General features: G+C 41.1%; 1 protein-coding gene across 1 annotated transcript in view; it reads right to left on the reverse strand.

Moving 5' to 3' along the window:
• Window positions 1-5,581: 5,581 nt before the first annotated feature.
• LOC120045170 (transmembrane protease serine 2-like) overlaps window positions 5,582-14,842 on the reverse strand; it is a 29,258-nt gene continuing 19,997 nt past the window's right edge. The window contains exons 10-15 of the mRNA XM_038990120.1: window positions 10,216-10,384; window positions 7,001-7,173; window positions 6,658-6,753; window positions 6,415-6,557; window positions 6,025-6,177; window positions 5,582-5,811 (exon numbers count right to left, since the gene is read on the reverse strand). Of these exons, the coding sequence (XP_038846048.1) occupies window positions 5,803-5,811; window positions 6,025-6,177; window positions 6,415-6,557; window positions 6,658-6,753; window positions 7,001-7,173; window positions 10,216-10,384 (743 nt within the window). The 3' untranslated portion in view covers window positions 5,582-5,802. The remainder of the gene's footprint in view (window positions 5,812-6,024; window positions 6,178-6,414; window positions 6,558-6,657; window positions 6,754-7,000; window positions 7,174-10,215; window positions 10,385-14,842) is intronic.

Below are 14,842 nucleotides of genomic sequence, written 5' to 3' on the forward strand. Positions count from 1 at the left end.
ATTCTTAGATCTTTCATACAAAAATATTATGGTTCACTGTTAAATGTTGTAATTTCACTTATTTCAGTTTTCCACTTTACTAGTGAAATAGTCATTGAAATGATTGGAAATATCGAAAGGTTGACGATGGAGATGAATAGTTTTTTTTCATGACATCATACTCCATAGCCCTCTTCTCATTGTATCTGTTCGGTTGATGCTTGTCATGGTACAAGGGGGAGGGGTGGTGGAGTTCTCCTTTTGTCTTTCTCGACTTGATTAAAAAAACTTTATTGAATTTTTTAATTTATTTAATTGAGGGGGAGGGGTTGGGAAGAGGGAATGAACCCGGTTTAGGGTAAGGGGTTTGGGTTGGGGGTAAATAACTTTATAAAAAATAGAAAGTGGGGGGGATGGAAAAACTAAGGTTACGTACAGTGGGGAGAACAAGTATTTGATACACTGCCGATTTGCAGATTTTGCAGTAGGAAAACCTGCAAAATCGGCAGTGTATCAAATACTTGTTCTCCCCACTGTATGTAACCACGGTTATGTGAGCTATATGGATCACTCCAATATATTGGTATCACTCCGCGGCAGAGGGATACATCCGAGGTGAGGTTTACAGATTTACTCCCATGTACCTGTGTCACGGCTGGGGTCCGCCTCTATATATAGACCCCATGGCCGCGACACGTTCTTGACATCATTTTTGAGGCGCCTCCATATAGCTCACATAACCGTGGTTACATACAGAGGGAGGTGCCACATTTACCCGATAGTACCAAGCAAAGGTGCAAGAGGAAGCACAGCTGGCCGCAGCACAGATCTCACCGCACTCCTCTCAGTAGAGACCAGGACGTAGCCACACCTCGTGTTGAACGTGCCACCACAGATCCCAGCACTGGAATGGCAGCCAGGCGGTATGCTGTCGTAATCGTTTCCACGATCCAGTGAGAGCCTCTGCTTTGATAGCCCAGCTCCCAGGACTCTCACCATAGCAGACAAAGAGCTGGTCTGTTGTTTTCACTGACCGTGTCCGCTCCACATAGGCAGCCAGTGCCCTCACAGGGCACAGCATGCCAGAGGGAGGCCCAGACTCCCCCACCACTGCCACGGGGTCGTAAGCAGGATAGACTTTGTTAGGGGTTAAAAGGGGGTATGCCCATTTCCATTTAAAATGTCTTAAAAACAGCCTTAAGCATAAGAAAGTAAAAATGGTTTAAAAGGGTTGCCTCCAGTGCACACTATAACATATAAAAAATAACAGGTGCATTAAAATGTTAGGTGGTTTTAAAGTTAATTGTAGGTTAAAACCATGGGCTATATAGGTTGGTTGATGAGACTACCTAACTCACTTAACTGGAACAACGATTTCAGTAAGGGGTGCAACAAGTCCATCTACTAACATGTTGGATTAGTTTAGAACAATGTATATTATGTATCTTTGTGTAGCAAAAGATGAATCAACCAATCAATGTACATGCAAAACACAGATATTAAAACAAACAATTCTCAAATCAACATGCAATAGAGCATGCTGGGAAATATGATAATGATGGTCATGGTTTTGTGTGTTTTAGCCTACACATAGTAAAAATGACACAGACACAATCAACTCTGGTTATTAACACCAGAACTGGGGTTATTTTACATGACTAAGTGTTAAGTTAATTTAATCAACACTAGAAATGTTACACTGAAAAATCAACTCTAGGTAAAACTGGCTGATTTGCTGTGTACTCCCTTCTATTCTCCTACTCTCTGCTCAATCAAATCACAGAAAATACTAATTTCAAAGACAGAAATCATGGCAACTATGTCAGTACTGTATATGTAAAATGACGCACAAATATTCCCATATACTGTAGATATAGTTTAAAACATTATCACACCTATATTTTTAAATGTATCAGATTTCTCAAACTCCTGATGTTGAAGAAAAAAAAATACTGCTCAAGCACTATTTAAAAGAAAGACCGACTACAATAAAAATGCTTATTCAGATTCAGAAGGGTTCTGAATCCCTTCTTGCCTTCCAAATCAGAATCACCTTTTTTCGCCAATACATTTGCATGTACAGGCATTTGACTTGGTGAAATGGTGCTGCCACAATAAGTATACAGACAAACGGTAAACTGGATATACAGTAGTGATGAGACATTCGGCTCTTTTTACTGACACTGATCTTTGACTTTTTCAGTCAAAAGAACAAATCTTCCGACTAATTTTGTTCATTTGAGTCAATAATGCCCAGAGCACGCTGGACCACCCCCTACCTTGCGAACGATGAACTGAAAACTCAAGAGTCATGATTCTATCTACCTACCCAAACTAACAGTATACATAACCCCTTTTCTAACTTGCCAGTCACTCTTAGTCACTGAGTATCACACAACAAGGAGAGGGCACATTTAGCTCATTGCTGAGCGTTTTTTTTGTTGTTGTACATTTTAACCCCTTTCTCCCCAATTTCATGATGTCCAAATGGTAGTTAGTCTTGTGCCATCGCTGCAACTCCCGGAGAGGCCAAGCCGCACTGCTTGCTTAACCCGGAAGCCAGCCGCACCAATGTGTTGGAAGAAACACCATACAACTGGCAACCGAAGTCAGCGTGCATGCACCGGGCCCACCACAAGGAGTCTCTAGAGCGCAATGGGACAAGAACATCCCGGCCCAGCCAAACCCTCCCCTAACCCGGACGACGCTGGGCCAATTGTACGCCACCTCATGTGTCTCCCGGTCGCGGCCGGCTGTTACACAGCCTGGGATCGAACCAGGGTCTGTAGTGATGCCTCTAGCACTGCAGTGCCTTAGACTGCTGCGCCACTCGAGATGCCCACTGAGCGTTAACGGTGCGTTAGGGTTTCCCTTCCCACGGCGAGAGAGAGAGAGAGAGCCCTCATGCTAAACGGGCGGCCATTCAAATTAGTGTCTAATTGCAGCATCTGTTAACTCATTGAAGAGGTGTCAGTGCTGTGTCATGGGCCTGTTAATTGGTACAAACAGGTAGCAGATGCAGCCTCTGTGAATGAGCATCTTTCAATTAGCAAGCCAGCCTCAATGAGCTGTGATTAGGCAGCCATGCTGATGAGGGAGAGAAAGTAGAGAGGGGAGGAGAGAAAGGAGAGGGATAAAGAAAAGTAGAAGGGAGGGGAGAGTGGAGAGAGAGAGAAAGGGGAGGGGGAGAGAAGAGAAAGACACAGGGAAAAGTGAGAAATATTTAAGTCAACAGAATACAAAACAGGGCTCGGGGGTTGACTTGGTGGTATGCACTGCAAAATCAAATGTTGTTTCCTGGTGTAGATGTTGGAGCACCACCCTGAGGTGAGATCAGGAAATGTAGGCCTATATCTTTTGCTATTTTTTCCAAAACTCCATGGCCATAATTCATAAACCATCTCAGCATAGTTGCTGATCTAGGATCAGTTTTGCCTAACTATAATGAATAAGATTACATGGACAGGGGGGACCTGATCATAGCACTCTCCGTACGGTCCAGTCCCTGGTGTGTGTACTATATCTTATTGATAAACATACAGTTGAAGTTGGAAGTTTACATACACCTTAGCCAAATACATTTAAACTCAGTTTTTCACAATTCCTGACATCCTAGTAAAAATTCTCTGTCGTAGGTCAGTTAGGATCACCACTTTATTTTAAGAATGTGAAATGTCAGAATAATAGTAGAGAGAATGATTTATTTCAGCTTATATTTCTTTCATCACATTCCCAGTCAGAAGTTTACATACACTCAATTAGTATTTGGTAGCATTGCCTTGAAATTGTTTAACCTGGGTCAAACGTTTCGGGTAGCCTTCCACAAGCTTCCCACAATAAGTTGGGTGAATTTTGGCCCATTCCTCCTGACAGAGCAGGTGTAACTGAGTCAGGTTTGTAGGCCTCCTTGCTCAAACACGCATTTTCAGTTCTGCCCACACATTTTCTATGGGATTGAGGTCAGGGCTTTGTGATGGCCACTCCAATACCCTGACTTTGTGGTCCTTAAGCCATTTTGCCACAACTTTGGAAGTATGCTTGGGGTCATTGTCAATTTGGAAGACCCATTTACAACCAAACTTTAACTTCCTGACTGATGTCTTGAGATGTTGCTTCAATTTATCCACATACTTTTCCTGCCTCATGATGCCATCTATTCTGTGAAGTGCACCAGTCCCTCCTGTAGCAAAGCACCCCCACAACATGATGCTGCCACCCCCGTGCTTCACGGTTGGGATGGTGTTCTTCGGCTTGCAAGCATCCCCCTTTTCCCTCCAAACATAACGATGATCATTATGGCCAAACAGTTCTATTTTTGTTTCATCAGACCAGAGGACATTTCTCCAAAAAGTACGATCTTTGTCCCCATGTGCAGTTGCAAACCGTAGTCTGGCTTTTTTATGGTGGTTTTGGAGCAGTGTCTTCTTCCTTGCTGAGCGGACTTTCAGGTTATGTCGACATAGGACTCGTTTGACTGTGGATATAGATACTTTTGGACCTGTTTCCTCCAGGATCTTCAGAAGGTCCTTTGTTGTTGTTCTGGGATTGATTTGCACTTTTCACACCAAAATACGTTCATCTCTTCTGACCTCAACTGTACGAATAAAATGTAGAATTTTACAGCTAGAAGAGGGTTTCCCAAACTCTGTCCTGGGGACCCCAAGGGGTGCCTCCTAGCACTACACAGTTGACTCAAATAACCAACTAATCATCAAGCTATGATCATTTGAATCAGCCATGTAGTGCTAGGCCAAAAAAACAAAATATTTTAGGGGTCCCCAAGGCCGAGTTTGGGAAACACTGAGTTAGAGGCTGGCTACAGCTATATGTTCAATAAATGTTTTCCACAGAAACACATTCAGGACTTTTACCCTTCAGTAGGTGAAAAGAAAACACTTCCAAAGCAATGGTCTGAGAGGGCGGTATCACAAACCTAAGCTGAGTCACTCCCAGTCCACATCTTGGCACATGAGCACATAAGGAAGCAGTCATGTCTTTGTGTTCCATACAGAAACAGCTCCAGGAAATGAATTCACAGAAAACAGACACTCCCTTATTAATCACAGATATAAACAGTTGCTAGCATTTTTTGTGTATCATTGTAACGGCTTTCATATTCGTCCTCCTCCTCGGACGAGGAGAGGCGAGACGGATCGGACCAATACGCGGAGTGGTTAGTGTTCATAATGATTTAATATAACAAAAACTGAACACTGAATTACAAAACAAATAAACGAAGTGCAGAAACCTATACAGTACCGTGTGGTGAATAACACAAACACGGAAACAAACACCCACAAAACACACGTGAAACCCAGTCTGCCTAAGTATGATTCTCAATCAGGGACAACGATTGACAGCTGCCTCTGATTGAGAATCATACCAGGCCGAACACAAAAATCCCAACATAGAAAATCAACCATAGACAAACCCACCCAACTCACGCCCTGACCAACTAAATAAATACAAGACAAAGGAAAACAGGTCAGGAACGTGACAATCATATGTACAGTACCAGTCAAAAGTCTGGACACAAATACTCATTCAAGGGTTTTTCTTTATTTTTCCTATTTTCTACATTGTACAATAATAGTGAAGACATCAAAACTATGAAATAACACACATGGAATCATGTAGTAACCAAAAAAGTGTTAAACAAATCAAAATATATTTTAGATTCTTCAATGTAGCCACCCTTTGCCTATAAGTCAACAGGCACCAAAAATCATCCCTGAAAGCAGTGTACGTGTCATTTATTTAGAAGCCACATTTCAGACAGGTGAATTTGATTAGCAAAAGAGGCCATCATCATTGGTATCTCCATCAATTTTTCTGCAAGGAAATTCAAAGTGGATAAAACATGTTAAAAGGTAATAATGCTTTACTGGATCCACATAATTTGTATAGCCCCTTGCCCTCTATATTTATGTATGTTTTGTGTCCTGTATGGAGTTATGCAAAACATATGTATGTGAAAAGAGACAATAAAATGCTATATTTTCTTATATTACAATAAATCAACTGTTAGTTACTGTTAGTACCTACCTGCATTTGTTCATATATCCAGGGGAGGAAGTGGGAGACATTGCCATAGATTCCTGGCTTGTTCTTCAGAGCACAACCTATACCCCAGCTAGTGTCCCCTACCAGCCACCATAATGAACCCTCCTTGGCCACCATGGGTCCTCCACTATCTCCCTGCAAGACACAAAAGTTACCCCCCAAGTTAGCATTACGTCATGGGATCATAACTTTATACCTTCCAGAGTATGTTAATTTCTTCATTATACCACCATCCGCTCTATCATAACACAATAAGAAAACAGCAAATCAAAAGATGATATCAAATAAGAAAGAATACATGTAGCATCAAGTAGGAAGTAAAAAAACTTCCCATGAATATCTATTACAAAATATTTTAAGTGTGAATCTGACCTGACATGAGTCCACTCCTCCTGCCAGTGTCCCAGCACAGATCATAGAGGTGGTGACACGTCTATTGTACACCAACTGTGCGTTACATGTGTGTCTGCTGTACATGGTGATCTGGGCCTGACGCAGGTTTTCTGACACCAACCCTGGAGTCATCACAATGATTGTCAAGCATAAAGATTTAATACAACAAATAGATTTTATTCTGATGACCTGTCATTGGTCCTGTAATAAAAGTTGTCTTGCCATCACTCCTAATGGACCCCCATCCAGAGATCCAGGCTTCTCGCTGGGGAGTCAGATTCACTCCGGAGTTGGGCAGACACACTGGTCTCACCTTATCTACAACACAAAACATTTAAGACTGGCTTGGAGTGTTGTACTCCAATATGACTTCCGAGACATTGACACATAAAAAAAATATATAATATTAACCGTGTTAGGGCTCCTTCACAAAATTGAAAAGGTTGAATGCAACTTTACTATGCATTTGTGACAATTCACATCATACTGTTATTTTTCCAAACCCCCAATGTAATTTGCCATTGGAACATGTGTTTCAAATGTTTGAAATCGACCAGTGACTTACCTGACATAGTAAGGGGTGTGTTGAGTTTCATAAGAGCGATGTCATTATCCTTAGTCTGCTTGTCGTATTTTTCGTGAGAGATGATGCGTCCCACTGAATTGCCAGTGGCATAAGCCATCTGTATCTGTATCAAATAGCCAGCATACACCGTCCACTGACTGGGCTGTGATAGCCTACCATGCAAAATGACAGAGGGGTTGATCCATATGATTTCAATAATTTTCTGACTGCACCCTTTAATTTGAAAGAAACCTTTACCAATGGTTGAAGTGGTCAGAAAGTGACTTTTTGGACATGAATGTCAAAATATTCAGGAGATAGAGGTGCTCAAAGATGACCCATTTTGCATACCCAACCCTACCATGAGACATCCATGTGTTCATCAGTGAAAAAAATGTATTGGGTATGATAACATTTGAAAACTTACAAACAGGGTTGTCAAACTATTTAATGATTTGAATTATTATTATATATTTTTTTTTAACCTTTTAACATGATCTAAAAACGTGTAAACTCCCACCCTGTATTCAAGAGTATGCTATGTCTCAACCGATGATGGGCACAACACGAACAACTCAGTTTATATAAAATAGGGTCTAAGCTACAACATTTGTGAAAATGTGTATTTAACTTAAACGTATTTAAATAATTGACGTTAAAGGCTAGACATTTATTTTTGACTTTTTTTCAAGAAATCAGAATAGTTGGACAACCCTGTTTGTAAGTTAAATTATATATTTTTTTCTTCACATTTTCAAACAGTACATTTATATTGTCAAACGGGGCTATACATTTGGGTGAGTTTTTTTTTCCCTCGCATGAATAACCTCGTTTGACAGCCAAAAATAAAGTGAACCATCTAGTGTTCAGCGAAATAACAACACAATGTCAAATACAGGTAGCCGTGTCAAATAATTAACATCCAATCACATTAACCGTTACTCTCTGGTGGGAAACATTCACTCTTGCTCAGACATTTAGAAACGAAACATGACAATTTCAAAAATAAGCCACAGAAGTTTTTTGAGCGAGAATAAAGACGACTTTTAAGTAGTAAGACGTGTAAAAGCAACAAATACCATTTAATAAGAAGGGGCTAGACGAGTATATTGTGAGCTACCGAGTGACTAGGACAGGCAAGCCCCATACTATTGCGGAGGACTTAATTATTCCTGCTGCCTTGGATATGGCTGGGACAATGCTGGAGGAAAAGGCCCAAAAAACTATACAGACAATGCCTTTATCAAACAACACTGTTTCAGGACGCATCAGTGATATGGCAGGAGATGTTTAAAAAAAAAAATCCTGCGTCGCATACAAGCCAGTGAATTATATGCATTACAGCTGGATGAGTCAACAGACGTGGCGGGCCTGGCACAGCTTCTGGTATATGTCCATTACGTTTATGGGGGGTCAATTAAGGAAGACATCCTCTTCCTTTCCAAACCAATGGAAACCAGGACAACATGAGGATATTTTTGAAGTACTGGACGGCTTTGTGACATGAAATGGACTTTGGTGGTCAAGATGTGTTGGTATCTGTACTGATGGTGCAAAAACCATGACAGGGAGACATAGTGGAGTGGTAACTATGGACACTACAGTGAAAATGGTTCACTTTGTTAAAGCAAGGTCCCTGAACTCTCGTGTATTTTCTGCATTATGCAATGATATGGGCAGCGACCATGTAACGCTTTTACAACATCCAGAAGTGGACTGGTTATCAAGGGGCAAAGTATTGACAAGTTTTTTAAATTGAGAGACGCGCTTAAAGTTTTCTTTACTGACCATAATTTTTACTTGTCTGACCAATTGCATGATGACGAGTTTCTCACACGACTGGCCTATCTGGGTGATGTTTTTTCTCACCTGAATGATCTGAATCTAGGATTACATGGGCTCTCTGCAACTACATTCAATGTGCAGGACAAAATTGAGGCTATTATTAAGAAGTTGGAGCTCTTTCCTGTCTGCATTAACAAGGACAACACACAGGTCTTTCCGTCATTGTATGATTGTTTTTGTGTGTAAATAAACTCAAGCTTACGGACAATGTCAAACGTGATTTATAGCGAAGCAACTGAGTGAGCTGGGTGCGCAATTACGCGGGTACTTTCCCGAAATGGACGACACAAACAACTGGATTCTTTATCCCTTTCATGCTTCCAGTCTACTTACTGATATCTGAATGAGAGCCTCATCGAAATTGCAACAATCGGTTCTGTGAAAATTTAATTTAATCAGAAGTCACACAGATTTCTGGTTAGGGCTGCGCTCAGAGTATCCTGCCTTGGCAAATCACGCTGTTAAGACATTGATGCCCTTTGCAACCACGTACCTATGTGAGAGTGGATTCTCGGCCCTCACTAGCATGAAAACTAAATACAGGCACAGACTGTGTGTGGAATATGATTTAAGAGTGAGACTCTCTCTCCAATACAACCCAACATTGCAGAGTTATGTGCATCCTTTCAAGCATACCCTTCTCATTAACCTGTGGTGAGTTATTCACAATTTTTAATGAGCAAATAAGGTTTTATGTAAGATGGCTAAATAAAGAGCAAAACTATTGATTATTAGTATTTGTGCCCTGGTCCTATAAGAGCTCTTTGTCACTTCCCACGAGCCTGGTGACAAACTCACACTCATTCTTATGTTAAATAAATGTATTGTATAGTGTGTGTGTGTGTGTGTGGCAGGCTTACAATGATGGCAAAAAACTACATTTGAGAGTGCGCTGACCCCGGTACACAGCTGGAGGTTGAATGTTTGAAGGGGTACGGGACTATTAAAAAGTTTGGGAACCACTGTTTTAGGCAATCCAGTCCAAAAAGTAGCTTTCTGACCACTACTACCATGGGCAAACATGCATGGAAGGTTTTGTTTAAATGAAATGGGTTCAGTCAGAAAATTATTTAATTCATATAGAAGGACGCAGGAAACAGACAATAGTAAGTCCCTCTGCTGGTTTCATTGTTGTAGTGCTCCCACCACAAAATCATGCTGTAGTTTAATTTACAAGGATTTTTTTAAATCGTTTTTATTTTGTATGTTTTTTCATAAAAATGTTGAGAACTATAATATTCCTCTACCTCCCTTGAGGAATCTCCTCTGAGAGGAACAAATGATTGAGTCTCGTCCACCACCCGGCTCTCTGTCTTTAGTAGGAAGTAATAAATTAGCTTTGGTACGAGGTTAGATTGAGTCACACTCACGTTTCTACACAGTGGGCTGCAGTGATGATCCACTCAGGGCTGATGATGGAGCCTCCACACTGGTGTTGGTAGTTGGAGTGCAGACTGACTTGCCAGGGCCAAGCCCCGCTCACCGCTATGTCGCCTCCTACAATACGGCTCCTAGTGGGCGCGACACTCACACCACAGTCTGGAAGCAAGACAACAACACACAGAGAAACATTACAGAATCTAACCCAATTTTCTAATTTCCAAGATTAACTGTAAAGTAATCTGGGCACCCAGAGCCAAATCTCAGCTAGTCTTTCAGGCTGTCACAAGCTACTTTAGGGCAAAGAGTGGTAGCCAGTCTGGTTCAAACTGAACAAAACAGGGATCACTTCTCTGGTGGATAAGAGGGTTTTAATCCTAAAAGCGCCAACATATTTGTAACCCTAAAGCGACAACGGCGGTCATTTTTTAAATTGGCAATGATTGCAACTGTCTGTCAAGCAGTAACACAAAAAAATGTCATGTTTTGAAATTATTTTGATAAATTTTATCCATAGCAATTTATCATGAACATTTTTCTGTTATTCATTCAAGGTGTTGTGTTTCTATGATACTTAGAGGTTGAGAAGTTGGCGATTTAAGCTATGACAAACCTTAAGAACCTAAGATGGCCACCGATATGGGTGACATCGGCTATATGGGCGCCGGTGCCATCACACATTTTGCTTGAACTTTGGAATACTTTGAGGTATCAACTAAGTTCCAATTGCTTTTTTTTTGTTATTGTTGCTGCAATCCTATAAGTTTGTGCTCACATCAAACTGAGGGGCATTGTACAAAACCAAATAGCGTTTAGATCGTCTCTAACCAATTAGAGTATCAAAGCCAATGATGGCTCTGGCCCCAGCTCTGGTCCAACCCATCTGTATCTGGGACCAATCAGAATGGTCAGAATTTGTTTGCATTCAATAAGATGTCAGGGAGGAAAGCAAATCCAGTGTCATCGTGAAGAAGAAACGCTAGCGGGCGTGTTCGGCCGGAGCGATGTGGATGGGTAGACAGGCTATATGTCTGTGCCAAATTTCGTGCATTTATCACAAAATGCATGATTGAGTCAACAGTTTCAGTTTAGCCTACCAACTAGAATTCAAAAGAGTATTTTCTTTCCCCCATATTGACACAGAAATCGTACATGTTTTTTGGTCTTTAACTAGTTGTTTGACAGAGTCCTACAATTTCAGAACGATCAAAAATAGGCTTAGGATGGGGTCAACATTTCCACCAGGTGGCACTTTTAGGGTTAGTGTTTTTACTTCAGTTTGGTTGTCTACTTAAGAGAAACTATATCATCTCCATGTTTCCATAGCCAACCCAAAGTACCTGGTCAAGCTATAGACCAGAGTAGTAAACCAGCTACATGTAACACTGATAATCTAAATGTCAAGGTTGTCAATCTCCTGTCAATAATGAGGATGGGATCCACCCGAATCATTTGGGTTCCTGGATCCTTTCACAGCATTACAAGGCTGCATTGAGACAATGACTTATCAATGACTCAAGCCCAGCTCATTTAATCCCTACCATTGTGTCGCTGAGTTGTCATAATGCTTCAGCAAATGTACATTATTCCGGGGGTGTTGGAAGACACAATGTCAGTAACTTATTTATGTTAGCACTGTTAGCACTGAGGTGGTGTGCCCAAGCAGGAATCTCCACTGTGTGGAGCTCACCCTGCTCTAACATACTGTAAATAACCCAAGCATGTCTACCTCTGCTATGCTTCCAGTAAAGCAAGAAAAACATTAAAGCGTCCCAGAAAAGTGTTAAAATTAGCCCACGTTAACAGCTTAAAAACAAGGTTAATGAAATATGACATTCATATTCTGACAATTTCTGAAACTCAGATAATACATTTGATGATGCAGTGATAGCAATACATGGTTATAAGATCTACAGAAAATACAGAAATGCCAAAAGTGGAGGTGTGGCTCTTTTATATTCAGAACCACATTCCTGTAAGGCTTAGAGAGGATCTCATGTTAAATACTGTTGAAGTAATATGGCTACAGGTTCATCTGCCTCACCTAAAGCCCATTCTTGTGGGAAGCTGCTAAGTGCTAACAGTCAGCATCTGGATGACGTGTGAAATGCATGTGATATCAATAGAGCGGTATATTTTCTGGGTGATTTAAATATTGACTGGCTTTCATCAGGCTGCCTACTCAAGAGAAAGCTTCAAACTGTAACTAGCGCCTGCAACCTGGATCAGGTTATCAATCAACCTACCAGGGTAGTTACAAACGGCACAGGAATGAAATCATCAACATGTATTGATCACATCTTTACTAATGCTGCAGAAATGTGTTTGAAAGCAGTATCCAAATCCATCGAATGTAGTAATCACAATATAGTAGCCATATCTAGGAAAACCAAAGTTCCAAAGGCTGGGCCTAATATAGTGTATAATAAGTTTTGTAGTGATTCCTATGTTGATGTAAAGAATATTTGTTGGTCCGTGATGTGTAATGAGGAGCAACCAGACGCTGCACTTCACACATTTATGAAATTGCTTATCCCAGTTACTAATAAGCATGCACCCATTAAGAAAATGACTGTAAAAACTGTTACATCCCCGTGGATTGATGAGGAATTAAAAAATTGTATGGATGAGAAGGATGAGGCAAAATAAATGGCAAATAGGTATGGCTGTACAACCGTTGGCAAACGTACTGCAAATTCAGAAATCATGTGACTGCCAGCAACAAACGATGACAATATACATCCAAGTATATCTGACCAAATTGAATTCTGTAAAGTAAGTGTGGAAGAGGTGAAAAAATAATTGTCCATCAACAATGACAAGCCCCTGTGGTCTGACAACTTGATGGAAAATGACTGAGAATAATAGTGGAGAATTTTCCACTCCTATTTGCCATATCTTCAATTTAAACACTAGGGCGGGTCACAATGACCCGAGGACAGCGGGAGGGTTGATCACAAAGGCGGGTCATTTTGACCCAAGGACAATGGGAGGGTTAAGCCTACTAGAATGTGTGTGCCCTCAGGCCTAGCGGGAAGCAAAACTTATTCCTCTACCTAAGGATTGTAAAGCCCCATTTACTGGCTCAAAAAGCCGACCAATCAGCAATCCGTTTGGAAGAAATTGTGTTTGACCAAATACATTGCTATTTTACAGTAAACAAATTGACAAGACTTTCGGCACGTTTTGTAGGGAAGGACGGACATTCAACAATCACAGCACTTACACATATGACTGATGATTGGCAGAGAGAAATTGATGATAAAAATATTGTGGGGGCTGTTTTGTTAGACTTCAGTGCGGCTTTTAACATTATCGTTCATAGTCTGTTGCTGGAAAACCTTGTGTTATGGCTTTACACCCCGTGCTATATTGTGGATAAAGATTTACCTGTCTAACAGAACACAGAGGGTGTTCTATAATGGAAGCCTCTCCTGGTTTTGTGGCTGTTGGACTTCCTGAGCCAGAGATCACAGCGGGTCGAAGTAGGCCAACACAGGCTCTCCTCAGGGATGTGTTTTGTCCCCACTCCTCTACATCTTGTACACTAATGGTTGTACTAGTTCCCATCCTGACAGACACCTCGTTCAGTTTGCGGATGAAATTGCCTTGATCAGCCTGTTGCATGATGATGAGGAACACCATGACCCGGTCCTAAATTACTTTGTAAAGTGGTGTGACGAATCACACTTGGTTCTCAATACCAACAAGACCAAAGAGATGTGCATAGACTTCAGGAAGTGTACAACACCTACCTCTGCAACATCTATCAGTGGTCAGAACATAGAGATTGTAGAGGAATACAAATATCTGGGTATCCTCTTGGACAATAAGTTTCAGTGGAGTAAAGGTACAGACCTGATCTACAAAAAGAGTCAACAGAAACTGTACTTTCTCATAATGCTGATAAAAATATTGTTGATTGTACTATACGGACTCTGTTTTACAAATATTTCATTGGGAGTATTTTAACTTTTTGTATTTGTTGGTTTGGCAATGCCACCGTCAGCCAGAGAAATATGCTGAGAAGGATTATCACCACAGCAAGCAAGGTACTTGGAGTCAAACAGACAGGCCTGGATGAGATCTTTAAGGTCAGGGCCCTCCACAAGGCTCCAAAAATAATTTTAGACCCAAGCCACCCCCTGAACCCAGACTTTGAACTACTCCCCTCTGGGCGCAGGTGTAGGGCATCCCTCGGCAGGAAAAACAGAACTAGACAATAATTTGTGCCAGGTGAGATATCACTCTAAATAGCTCAAGCTAATGTTCCTATCGACCCAGTAAGGCCAGCAGGCTTGTCTCTTTTTATTGGTATGTAATTTATGAAAGTTGTATTGTCAATTTGTTTCGTATTTAAACGCCACTTTAAACGTGTACATGGCACTGCAACACAATTTCCCCATGGGGACAATAAAGTCAGTAAAGTAACAAATCCAGGTAGAATCAGGAATTCCCAAGGGCAGCTGTCTAGGCCCCTTACTTTTTTCAATCTTTACTAACGACATGCCACTGGCTTTGAGTAAAGCGTCTATGTATGCGGATGACTCAACACTATACATGACAGCTACCACATCGACTGAAATGGAGGCAACAATTAACAAAAGCTGCAGTTAG

Source organism: Salvelinus namaycush, chromosome 3 (genome assembly GCF_016432855.1).
Source record: "Salvelinus namaycush isolate Seneca chromosome 3, SaNama_1.0, whole genome shotgun sequence".
NCBI lineage: Eukaryota > Metazoa > Chordata > Actinopteri > Salmoniformes > Salmonidae > Salvelinus > Salvelinus namaycush.